The sequence below is a fragment of the Oryctolagus cuniculus genome, chromosome 3 (assembly GCF_964237555.1).
Source record: "Oryctolagus cuniculus chromosome 3, mOryCun1.1, whole genome shotgun sequence".
Classification (NCBI taxonomy): Eukaryota; Metazoa; Chordata; class Mammalia; order Lagomorpha; family Leporidae; genus Oryctolagus; species Oryctolagus cuniculus.
In genome coordinates this window covers 180,218,353-180,231,478 of record NC_091434.1, presented here as the reverse complement: position 1 = coordinate 180,231,478, position 13,126 = coordinate 180,218,353, and the positions used below count along the sequence as shown (strand labels likewise).

The 13,126-nt window shown below is 45.9% G+C and overlaps 1 protein-coding gene across 1 annotated transcript; it reads right to left on the bottom strand.

Moving 5' to 3' along the window:
• Positions 1–1,680: 1,680 nt before the first annotated feature.
• Positions 1,681–12,476, bottom strand: LOC100337722 (olfactory receptor 10AC1). Its single transcript, XM_051849802.2, has 3 exons — positions 12,066–12,476; positions 6,351–6,560; positions 1,681–4,602 (listed from the first exon to the last, which is right to left on the bottom strand). Exon 3 carries the CDS (start codon positions 4,542–4,544, stop codon positions 3,567–3,569), a length of 978 nt encoding a protein of 325 aa, XP_051705762.2. The 5' UTR covers positions 4,545–4,602; positions 6,351–6,560; positions 12,066–12,476; the 3' UTR covers positions 1,681–3,566.
• Between the last annotated feature and the right edge of the window lie 650 nt (positions 12,477–13,126).

Here is a 13,126-nt window from a genome sequence, read left to right as displayed (position 1 = left end):
TCCAAGAACCTTTTGAAGTACCCTTGTATTTAAGTGCATGTGTACATTTGTGTACTTGTTTTTCAGGGGTTATTGATTTGACATCTTGAAAATTTCATTCAACATTACATCATGGGCATTTCCTGAAGTCAAAGTCAAATAATCAAAAAGCTCTTTTCACTTAGACTTTAAATGTTCCATTATATTTATTTATTTAATCATTACTCCACTATTGGACCTATAGTTTTGAAATGTTTGCTAACATAAAAATACTGTAATTATTATCCCTTATAAAATTCTTTCTCAATATATCATATTGTTTTTTTCAGGGTAGATTTCAAAAAGTAGAATTAGAGAATCAAAGAAGATGAATATTAGTAAGGATCATGACTTAAGAGGGAGGAATGGGCTCTTCAAAGTTGTCTGTTAGCAGCATCTGAGTGCTGTTCTTGGTGTAATTTTGCTACCACAGATTTGTCAGACAAATTCTTTGTAAGTCTGACAGGAGACAAATACTTTATAGCCTGAGCTTTTCATTACTAATGAAGTTGAACTTATAGACTTTATAAAATTATATGAATTGTTTATCTTTTGCCAACTATGATGTTCATATTTTTCTAATTGCTTTTTTGTAAAAGATTACTTTTATTTGTAATATTGCTTGCGAGTACAGATTTCCAATTTGTCACTTGCTTATATGCTTGCATGTGTATGTATATATATGTGTGTGTGTGTGTGTGTGTGTGCGTGTATACACATACTTTATTTTTTAAATTTTCTTTCTTAGTTTTTCTCAACTTTTATTTAATAAATATAAATTTCAAAAGTACAACTTTTGGATTTTAGCGGCTTTTCCCTCCATAACCTCCCTCCCACCAGCAACCATCTCATCTCCCAATCCCTCTCCCATCCCATTCTTCATCAAGATGCGTTTTCAATTATCTTTATATACAGAAGATCAACTTAGTATATACTAAGTAAAGATTTCAACAGACTGCACCCACACAGATACACAAAGTATAAAGTACTGTTTGAGTAGTAGTTTTACCATTAATTCACATAGTACAACACATAAGGACAGAGGTCCTACATGGGGAGTAAGTGCACAGTGACTCCCGTTGTTGATTTAACAATTGACACTCTTGTTTATGATGTCAGTAATCACCTGAGGCTCTTGTCATAAGCTGCCAAGGCTATGGGAGCCTCTTGAGTTCACCAACTCCGATCTTATTTAGACAAGGCCATAGTCAAAGTGGAAGTTCTCTTCTCCCTTCAGTATATACTAAGTTGATATTCTGTATATAAAGATAATTGAAAATGAATCTTGATGAAGAATGGGATGGGAGAGGGATTGGGAGATGGGATGGTTGCTGGTGGGAGGGAGGTTATGGAGGGAAAAGCCTCTATAATTCAAAAGTTGTACTTTTGAAATTTATATTTATTAAATAAAAGTTGAGAAAAAGAAAAAAATGAAAAAAAAAAGACTCTCTACTTTGTGCTTAGAATGTCTTTCTCCATCCTGAGACAAGCTTATGTTTTTATTTTTAACCCATTGACTTTTTATGGCTTTGTATTTTACATTTAAATATTTAGCTCATCTGACATTTATTATGTGGTGCATATTTTCGGAAGAAGAAACCTAAGTTTATTTATTCTAAATAGCTATTTTCTTTCCACATTGGCTCATGTTAACGTCTTAACCACATCCTACTTCATCTGTCCCTTCTCATCCCCATCCCAGAAGAGCTTCAGTTTAGAGCCATGTCTTCTGTGGACCACAGCACATCATCCTTGACTCCCTCTTGCCCTGTTGAAGCCAGTGCACCATCCCAGTGTGTAGCCATGTTTGTGTCATGCTCCTATCCCCCGAAGTCAGAGGAGAGAGCCCAAGAGCATCATTAAGTTGCCCCGCTTAGCTTCTCAGGGCTATCTGCACTTAGGGTTCCCATCAGAAATATACCCTGGGACAAATATCAATCGTTCTGATAGTTTCTAACTCTAGAAACCATGTTAAACAGCCCAGGAAAGTGGCTGCACTTGGAGAGAGAGAGTCTGGAAAAGCGTGTGCCCAGGCCTTCTGTCACGTGACTCTTCTTTCATAAGCCTCCCCGAATCAGATTGGGAAGTGGATGATTTGAATCACAGCAAATCAACCACTTTCTCCAAAGCCATTTCAGATACCCCAGCCTTCTCTAGGAATCCTTCCCAATTCATGCCCATGTCTGACCATTCCTTTAATTGCCTATTCATCAGTTCACATGCATTCAGTTGGCATTAAATTATGGATCCCTATTTCCTTTTGTTCATTTTAAGTGATCCAGATGCATCTTTGCATGCTCCCTCTGAAGGGATCAAGAGCAGGAATCAAACTAACAGACTTAGTCCTGGTTCTCATTTGCAGGAGAGGCAACTGAGGCTGCAGAGGCAAAGAAAGCCAAGCCATGGAGCTCCGTAGACATTCCCCAGCCTCCTCCCACTCCTTCCATGCCTGCCAGCTTTCCTCTGCAGCCCAGCGGGGGCCCCTTTCTTCCCCATTTATACTCCTTCTCTGGGTGCTATCACCCACCTCCACAGTCTCAGTAGCCATCTGCACCTCCAATTCTCCCTCTCGAATCTCTCACCTGAGCTCTGGGTTGGTATATTTGCAACATCAATCAGCATCTTCCCTGGCTTGGCCTTTCAGCATTTCAAAACAGAGCCCTCTTCCCACTTACACCTGCTCCTGTGTTCTTCTTAGCAAAGGATCTATCCTCCATCAAATGACCTAGAAAAGAAATGGTCCTGAACTGCTCCTTCTTCCTTGTCTCACATCCACTCATATCTTGAAGTGTCCACCTCCAGCATATCTCTCGACTCTTCCCACGTAACAGAATCCCTAATGACCACACTCCATGGCTTCTCTCGTGGTTCCCAGGTGGTTCTCCAGTCCATCCTGCAGCCTGAGCGATTATGCAAGGGCAAGTCACTGACCACTTCATGAACTCAAATCCTTCAGCTGTTTGCAAGTTGTCTTCCAGGTATCCGAGTCCCTGTCAACCAGTTCTTCTCAGGAACATTCTTCTTCCTTCTCTTCACCTGATTTACCCCTGCTCATCCTCTAGTTCTCCACTTAGCTATCATTTCTCCCCAACAAATTTCCCCTGACTTTGGTTAGGCTTCAAACAGTCTGGAAGGAAGCGCTTCCTCTGAGCTACTCCATCTAGCCCCTGTCTACTCCTCACATCTGTCCCTCTCACCCCTGCTGGAGGGTCCCGAGGCCATGAGTTGTGCCTGCTTCATCACTGCAAGTCCACTATCTTGTGTGGGTTCCAGGTTATTGAAAGACCTCAACGGATTTTTATAGAACCACTGAATCCAGGTCCAGGGCTCTGTACCACATTGTCTTGGCTACTCCCAAAGGAGGGGGAGAGGATGGGGCAAGGTGCCCTTTGCAGGGACATGTTTTCAAGTTCTCTTTTCAGAAATAAGATTTGTAGTGCCGCACCACTCCCCACTCCCATTCTGCACGCTAGCCTTCCCGATACAGACACCTCATGGTAGACAGTACGGAGCGGAACTTCCCACTCTGGCTTGGGCCATGTCTGCTGTCACAGCTCACACAGACCCTGACCCACGGCTTGGGTTGGTTGTCGGCGCCCCAGCACTCTGCGGATGGCAGTGGTGATCTCGCGGTTGCGCAGGCTGTAAATAAGTGGGTAGAGCAGCGGTGTGACGTTGGTGTAGACCAGCGCCAGCGTGCGGTCCAACCATGGGGAGTAGCTGGCCTTGGGCCGTACGTACATGAAGGTGGCACAGCCATAGTGCAGGAAGGTGACTACCAGGTGAGAGGCGCAGGTGGAGGCGGCCTTGCGCTGGCCCCTGGCGGAGCGTAGGCGGCGCAGGGCGGCGACGATGGCACAGTAGGAGGCCAGGATGAGCATTGAGGGCAGCAGCAGCAGCACCAGGCAGGCACCCAGTAAGGGCAGCTCGTCTACGTAGCTCCGCGTGCAGGCCAGGTGCAGGAGCGCTGTGATGTCGCAGAAGAAATGTACCAGCAGGCGGGAGCCACAGAAGGGCAGGTGGAAGACAGCCACTGTGAGCCCCACGGACACGGCTAGGCCCCCGAGGCAGCAGGCCAGGGCCAGTCTCACGCACAATCCTGGGGTCACCACAGCTGCATAGCGCAGCGGATGGCAGATGGCCACGTAGCGGTCATAGGCCATGGCGGCCAGCAGGAAGCACTCCGCCCCTCCTAGTGCCACGAACATCTGCATCTGAACTGCACAGCCCAGGAAGGAGATGGGGCTTCCCCTGCTTTGGCCAGGCATGGTGAGGTCGGCCAGGGAGCGGGGCACCACCACCAGCGTGTAGCAGAGCTCGATGGCTGACAGCTGGCACAGGAAGAGCAGCATGGGCGGCCGGCTGGGCACTGAGGCCACGGCCACCAAGATGAGCAGGTTCCCGCTCAGGGTGGCGAGATGTACAGCCAGCAGCAGCAGGAAGAGTGCAGGCCTCAGGTGTGGGAACTCTGAGAAGCCTTGCAGGAGAAAGCCGCAGGGCGTGGTGGCATTGCTGGGGCTGTCCATGCACAGCCTGCCCAGAGGCACCTGTGGCAGGGGTAGGGACAGCTTGGGGAGTGCGGTCCTGTTAGGGAGGAAGGGTCAGGTGGAAGTTAGAGGGTGGGCCAGGAGAGGTGGTGATGGCTCATGGGTCTCTTCCTGGCCCCCTCCCCGTGAGCCAAGTCTTACTGATTTATTTAGAAAAATAGAGCAGCTTTTCCTGCTGTCTGGACTACAATCCCTATAGCTGTTTTCTTAGCCCACTTTTTTTTTTTCCTGGAGAAGCTTTCATTTTAGCCCCTTTCCTTGCAATGCATCACTTCTGACCTCCACATTCAAACAATCTTTGTGCTCTCATTATCATTTTGTGGGTCCTCCATGGCCATGAAGATCATGGGGTCCTGGTCTCTCAGGACATCTAATGGGTCTTTGGTCCCTGCTTCTGTTCCCTGCTCCCTGACCTACTCTAGCGTTTCTGGGCTGTCCTCAGTGCTGTGTCGGAGAATGATAAAAAGGTAAGGCAGGTGAACGCCTTAGACATATCCCACTCATCATCATTTCAAGCAGAAAACAAAGCTGAGGTGCGGGGTGGGGAGTGTGGAAGGGTTTAGCTGCTCATAAAAAGGAACAGAATCAGGATTCCTGAAGCTAGAACTTTCCGTGACCCATTTGAGATTCTGGGAAAAAGTCACTGGGTTAGGGGTCAGTGCTGTGGTGCAGCAGGTTAATCCTCTGCCTGCAGCGCCAGCATCCCATATGGGCACCAGTTCTAGTCCCGGCTGCTCCTCTTCCAATCCAGCTCTCTTCTATGGCCTGGGAAAGCAGTGGAGGATGGCCCAAGTTCTTGGACCCCTGCACCTACATGGGAGACCTGGAAGAAGCTCCTGGCTCCTGGCTTCGGATTGGCATGGCTCCAGCCATTACAACCACTTGGGGAGTGAAGCAGTGTCTCTCCCTCTCACTGTCTGTAAATCTTCCTCTCAAATACATAAATAAAAATCTTTAAAAAAAAGTCACTGGGGTAACCAGACAATCCATCTTTATTTAGTCTTAAATATAGGCTCCTATCTGAGCCAGGCATGGGGTAGACACTTAAGCAGCAGGGATGCTTTGTGGGAGAGCCTTGCTGGGTGTGTCAGGAAACCCATGGCCCTCATACTTCTACTAATTGCTGTCAACATGAGAAGAGGCAGTGTGTGTTCCAACTCGCCTTTCAGAGTTAGAGCATGCTCCACATTTTCCATCCCATCACTTTCTAACCATTATCCAGTGACTCCTTTGCAGGCAATATTTGCAACACAGACGGTGCCTAGGTCTATGCCCTGATTGTAATAAGTAGAATGGAGGCCACGTGAGCCACAGGAAGAAGTCTGGCTTTTTGCAATAGATCCGATTGCCCCCCCACACCCCGCTTCACTTTTTTTTTTATTACTTTAAATAAATAGTCAACCATTGGTTCCTCTGATCATCACTGTTTATAATCAATGTAGGAAATGGACTTTGTCCATAGTTGTTACACCATGGAATGCAAGAACGATTAAGCTGGGTCAAATGACAACAGGTGAATTGGATGAAAGAGCTGGGAAGCTTGCAAAGAGCTCAGCTTTTGCCGTTTAATGCTCCTTGGTGAGAGGACAATCTCAGGGCTTATATGTATCAGTGGCCGCCCTCTGTGCTCCTTCTTGTCACATCTGAGGGGAGCAATTTCAAGCAGATATTTTAAGTTTTATGGAGGAAGAGCATGGTGCATCCAAGGAGGTGGAATCATTTCCTATTGGTTTTAGAGCCTGTAGTCTTCTGGATTTTTTAAATCAATAAGCAAATTTAACAAACCTGGTTAAGTGCCTTTCCTTGGTCAGGTGTGCAGTTTCAGGTATGAGTGAGAGAGAAGCGAGGGTCTGGGGGTTTCAGCAGGATGAAAGTGCTGGCTTACCCACGCCAGCCCTCCTTACTCTGCCTCTGCGTCCTGCTCTACTTCTTCCTCTTCATCTCGGTAGAGAAGCTCGGGGAGAGAATCCGGTTCTTTTTTCCTTCTTGTTCATGCTGCACAAAGATATAGAAGACAGGAAAGGCTGAGTGGTAGCAGCCATAAGTGGAAGCTCAAGGTGTATCAGGTTTGAGAAACAAGACTGTGTAAAGCAAGCCACATGGGTCAACTGGACTGAGAGGAGACACAGGCGTACCTCTGCTCTGCTTCGAGTTTTTAAGAGGAAGGGCCACAAACTCTGGGAAGGCTGTGTGAGAAGTGCCTTTTCTCCGGGGGCAGGGGAGGAGAACAAGCACCGTTTAGCTTTCAGTGAATCAAATGTAGCTCTGCCCTAGCAGGAGAGGCTGCAGAAAGAGAAGAGGTACCACGTGGCCTGCCTGAGCCATCTTCCCCAGAGAGAGAAGGCAGGTCCTCTCGCTGGTCCAGATCATGAATAACATCAGTGAAGAGAGTGCCAGGCCAACACCCACAAGGACTTTACACGTTTAAGCCATTCAGACCCGCTGACAACCCAGTGACGTAAGTGGATTCTTTATATGTCTTATAGATGAGGAAATTTAGGCCCAATGAAAATAAGTGTCATATAGCGAGTTAGTGCCAAACCCAGGTTTACACCCAAGCAATTTTGCTCCTGGCAGTTCATCATCTTCTCAATGATACAGTCTTCCATATTCATACCACCTCCCCACCCCATCCTCCTCACATGAGGCATGTCTTACCCCCTTACCACATCTCCCACCTTCCCCAGACATGGGAACTGTCTACATCCCCTGGGTGTTTCTGTCCTCAGATTTCCCTTTGCTGACATTGTTCTTGAGGACATGTGGATGAGAGCAGTAATGCAGATGCTCTAAGACTGCAAATCTAAAAATAATTCTCCTTAGCTTTGACATTCATTGCTGCTCTCGTTATGGTTTGAGCAGATTCGCTTTTCTAATTGTGCAGGGCTCCACAGAGCACCCACAGAGTCATGGCTGGCTAGTGGCCCAGGACATCTGGATGTGGCTGGAGAAGCAGATCTGTGATTTGATTTCTGCTGTGCATAATAATTGAAATCATCTGTAACAATGATGTTTTCCTTGGTCATTTCAATGCTCAATCAGAGCACTTCTAAAGAGTGGTTGCCGAAAGGGAGATGATGAGAGAGACAATCAGGTCAGGTCCCTTTGGCTCTTGAGGACGCTATAGAATTTGGAACTGGAACGCAGCTTAAGGTAAAGTGGTGTAGACCCTCATGGCAAGCAAGTGAGGCCCCAGAGAGGTCACCAGGCAACCTGGGTCTGACTGCTAGCTCCTGGTTGAACGGTTCTGTTTCTGCAAGAATTGTCTTCCAAAGTCAACCTCAGCCTATTGGTCTAGCTTTATAGTTTATAAAAGCACCAGAGGAGGGGTCATATTGTCCTGTAGGAAGTTAAACTTAGAAGGTTATGAACATGCCTGAATTGTCTAACTTCACTTAATAACTTGTCATGGGCCTCTGGTCTACAAATTTATAGATATTATTCTGTAACCTATTTTTATCCTGTGCTTTTTAAAAAACATGCATCCATAAAATATTTTCTTTTCTTAGCCTTATTCCTAGGTGAAGGAGTCTCTATAGTCTAAATTTTTGCCTTGTTATTTTCTGGATGCTTCATGGGGCAGGGGGGGCAAGTTAACTCTCAAACCTCAAACTCCTCACTGTGGTATGGAGCAAACAAAAGAAGGACTTGATCAAGGTTCCATGGGAGGACAGGTGAAAGCTTTCAGAACAGACCCGACACAGCAGAGACACACGAGAACACCCAAAGCTGTACTTGACAGGCGTGGCACATTTTCCAAGTATTCATCTTCCCATCACGGAAATTTCCGTATTCCTCCATTGTTCCATTTCATGTGCTTGCTCTTTCTGAGGTCCACAAGCGGAGATGTATCTTGTATTCTGGCTGTAGGAATCTCATGGGGAACTAAGTAGGCAGAGATACAGATAAATCTTATCTACGTACCTATCATCTACCATCTATCTATTGTCTATCTACATCTCTCCTTATCTTCTACATTTTTCTATCTTAGGTTTTCTATTGCTTTTCTGCACAGGCTACGGAAGAAGACTTCTCTGGATTCAAATTCCGGCTCAGCCGCTTCCTAGCCACACTAATCTGGGTAAAGTACTCAGTTTCCCTGGTCCTCAGTTCCTTTACGGCTTAAGGACAATGATGCCTAAGTCATATGGTTATGGCGAGAATTAGGAATTTTATGAAGAACGATTGCAGCACAATGCTAGGCACAAAGAAGGTAACAGAAGGTGGTTTCGAATCATATCATGTTAAAACCTTAGCTTCTGGCCGGCGCCGCGGCTGAATAGGCTAATCCTCTGCCTGAGGCGCTGGCACACCGGGTTCTAGTCCCCATCGGGGTGCCAGATTCTGTCCCGGTTGCCCCTCTTCCAGGCCAGCTCTCTGCTGTGGCCAGGGAGTGCAGTGGAGGATGGCCCAAGTGCTTGGGCCCTGCACCCCATGGGAGACCAGGAGAAGCACCTGGCTCCTGCCTTCGGATCAGCATGGTGCGCTGGCCGCGGCGGCCATTGGAGGGTGAACCAACAGCAAAGGAAGACCTTTCTCTCTGTCTCTCTCTCTCTCTCTCACTGTCCACTCTGCCTGTCAAAACAAACAAACAAACAAACAAACAACAAAACCTTAGCTTCTACATCTGCTGACCTCTGTAATTACTATAACGACTCATTTTCTGATGTCCTAGAGCCCTTTCCTTGGGTTCTGGACAGATAACTTGAAACTTTAATTTACAAAAATTTGCATGATTATATATTTCAATTCAAACTTGTTTTCTGACATAAGACCTTTGAAGTAAATCTCATTTATTATAGTTTTTTCTTTGCTCTACTACATTTTTTTAGTGTTTATTTTTTATTTTTTCTCTGCTCATAAGAGCCAACCATTACCTCTGGATTTAGCAATTTCACTGTGTGCTCTTGCTTCCAACCATTTACGATCTCAACCTTGATCCCTATGAGATTACTGCTTGTGTGGTGTTTCCCTTCTGTGAGCTGGTTCTTTTTACACAATAAAGCGTCTACTAAATCCTTGATGAGTAAGTTTGGTATGATCTCTCATCAAAGGCTTTTGAAAGTCTAAATAAAAGAAATATTTTGTTTGCTTCTTATTGCCATTTTCATTCCCTAAAAGCATTCAAGTAGATTTAATGGAGACTATTTTCCTTATACAAACATCCTTGCTTTCCCTTTTTGGTGTTTGCTGAAGCATTTAGTGATCCTACATATGAAAAAGTGAAGTATCCTTGATTGTTTTCCTGTCTCTCTGGAGCCCTTCTTTCAGATTCAGGGTACCCATAGGTCCCGGGGTTGAAATACTACTTTGGGTTTGCATTTTTTTTACCAACATTTGTCCCTTAAATTCCTTGACAATGCAGAATCACCATCGCTGACAATGTTTGCACTGTGTCTAGAGCTCCCTGAAGAGTTGACAGATGTCAGTTTTCTTTTCTTTAGAAGTCAACTGTAGGATTAGGGCTTTGAGAAATGCATCATTTCAGGCTTCCTGCTCACTCTCACTTTCATCTGGAGAGGAGCTTTGAACCAGGAAAGCCGAGGAGTCCTGCTGATTTTAGAGCTGGTGCTTTGCCTTTTATATTTTTAAAGACCCTCTCTACTTGAATGACACAGCACCTGTTTTAACTCATGTCTGTAACGCAGCCTTTCACCACAGGAAGAGGGATAAGCTTCATAAATGAGCACTTTAATGTTCAACATCAAGATCATGTGGTGAGGAGATTGCCCCAGTTCTGGGACTGTCAAGGTCAATGTTATTACACAGAAATGCACCATCATTGCACTGCTACATTTTAGAAAGTATTCTAGGCCTGAGGGTCAGTGCCCTTATCTACTTGAAAAACATTAGTATCTTTCTAAGGAAACTCATTGGCTTTCATAAAATTTTTCCAATTAACTATAATTTTCCATAAAGTTGATTTTAGTAGGTTTGAAAATACAGGAAATGTTAAATCTGCACTTTGTGCTACATGATGACAAAGAGGGCAGCCTCAAAACCTCAAGAGATTCTCCTTCTGAAAGATGTTTTCTGTTTCCTACTGGCTGCAGGCTGAAAGCTGGAGCTAAGTAATGGGGCCAGGCAGCTGCCTGGAGGAGGAAACCAAGGCTCAGTACTGGGGTGTTTCCTAATTCATTATTAGAGGGAAAAACACTGGTGAACGTTGACCTCTTGCACAAACAACATTTCAGGAGTGAGTGCTGCTGACACATTGAGAGGACTGTAGTGCTGTCTGCAAAAGCTGCTGACACCTTCAAAAGTCTGTCACCGTTAAGAGTCATGTGCACAGTTTTAACATCAGGCACTCATTCCAACGGGACCCTTTCCCCACCATCCAATTTCCTTACCTTCTTTTCTTTTCTTTTTTTTTTTTTTTTTTTTTTTTTTTGACAGGCAGAGTGGACAGTGAGAGAGAGAGACAGAGAGAAAGGTCTTCCTTTGCCGTTGGTTCACCCTCCAATGGCCGCCGCGGCCGGCGCACCGCGCTGATCCGATGGCAGGAGCCAGGAGCCAGGTGCTTTTCCTGGTCTCCCATGGGGTGCAGGGCCCAAGCACCTGGGCCATCCTCCACTGCACTCCCTGGCCACAGCAGAGGGCTGGCCTGGAAGAGGGGCAACCGGGACAGAATCCGGCGCCCCGACCGGGACTAGAACCTGGTGTGCCGGCGCCGCTAGGCGGAGGATTAGCCTAGTGAGCCGCGGCGCCGGCCCAATTTCCTTACCTTCTATTACCAAAAGAGAGCCCTGTGGTTGCTGAGAAAGAACAACGGATTAGATCAAGCGAGACAGCATGCACAGGAGACAGCCAGCCTGAGGCCAGCTCCCCTCAAAGAAGGGCCCTGGACTTGGCATGGTCCAAGGACTGGCGATTTCATTCTTGGGCAGGAAGGAGAAACAAAAGGAGTGCTCCTTCCTTGGTGTTGCCAGTGATCACGTTATCGCCCCTGTGCAGTTTAATAATAATCTTGGCTATCATCTTCTTGAGTATTCCGCCTTTCTGAGTTAAAGAAGTAATCTGTTCTTTAGTTCTGTTCTATATTATACTATAGGAACAACACATCACTGGATGCCTCTTATCCCAAGAACCTTTGTTTGCTTAAGGAGACCAGGCTCTCTTATGTTTAGATAGGAAAGCTGCAACAAATAGGATATGTTTGGACAAAATAATTCAATAAAAATAGGAGCAGAGCCTGAAAGTCCTGGCATCTGCAGCTGTCCTGTGTTCTTCATACCCCACCTCAGAGTACCCAACACTGGAGGATTCTACAGGCTAGAAATATGCTGAGAATGATGTGCTCTGTGATTTACTGAAGGGCACACCAGATCCGAGAGAGGGAGGGTGTTGGTATGGGAATAAATGCTTCTCTCATAGGTAGTTGCCTCTTCTGTGAAAATCTCCTTGGAAAGAGTTTTGATTTCTTTCCTTTCATGCGCTACTTTCTGTGTTTCTTTCTCTTCTTCTGCCCATCTAGCCCCCAAACACCAAGCTTCTCCTTACCTGGGTTCACAGAAAGGGATGACTTTTAGCTGGGTGGAGAAGAGACTCAGATCATGGTGACTGGAAGTTGGAGAGATCTGAAACAAAAGGAGGAGCAAGAGACTACAGAGTTGCAATGTGTTGCAGTGGGCAGGTTTGGAGGAGAGAGAGAGCTTGAGAGGAGGAAAACAAGAGACAGAGAAGCCGTAGAAGGGAGACACCCAGAGGGGGCATTCCCACAGTCGATCTGATGAGCGCCAGCTGATAGAGCCTATAACCTCAGCTTGTAATATTCCCAGAGGTGTGGGAGATAGGGAGAAGAGGAGAACACTGTTTCCTTCCAATGCAAGGGCAACAGCAGAAGCTTCCCGTGATTAACTACTCACCACAAAACCCCTCCTCAAGGTTGGAGACCTAGGAGGGGCGGGGCATGCATACAACTTCACAGCCATCCAGAGCTGGGACTACTCCTATCTTAAGCTGCCCACCTGCCCAGAGGGCTGTCTGTCCCCTTGGGTGCCACATTCTTTCCCTAGAGTGCTTGCTTCTCTCTCATTGCAAGAATTCCTGTCTTGGTTTGTTGGACCAGCTGCAGCTTTAGATCCTGTGGTGAAACACCAGGCGCTTGAGAGATCTAAGATACCATAATCTGGTCAATGACCAGAGCAGGGAATTGGCTGTTTGAGAGGTGTGGACAAATCCCCAACTCTCACACGTGTGTAAGGACCTCAGAAAACTGTCTGAAAAGCTTACCCAAGGACTACTCCTAACCTGGAAGAACGGACTAAATGATTCAGACAGTTCCCTGTAAACCAGGAGCTGAAATGCTTCTGATTATTTTGTTATTATACAAAAACATATTTACATGTTTACATGTTTATCTGAATCGTGGGACTCTAGAGGTTATTTGTTCTAATTGATTTTCTCATTAGTTGGTTCAACAAATGTTTATTGAGTAGTTACTATATGCCAGGCTTTGATCTAGGAACCAAAAAAACAAAAATTCCTGTCCTCATGAAACTTACGTTCCAGGGAGAAGAGATAAGCAGTAGGCAAATTAAGTAAATTAAACAGCAGTGTTG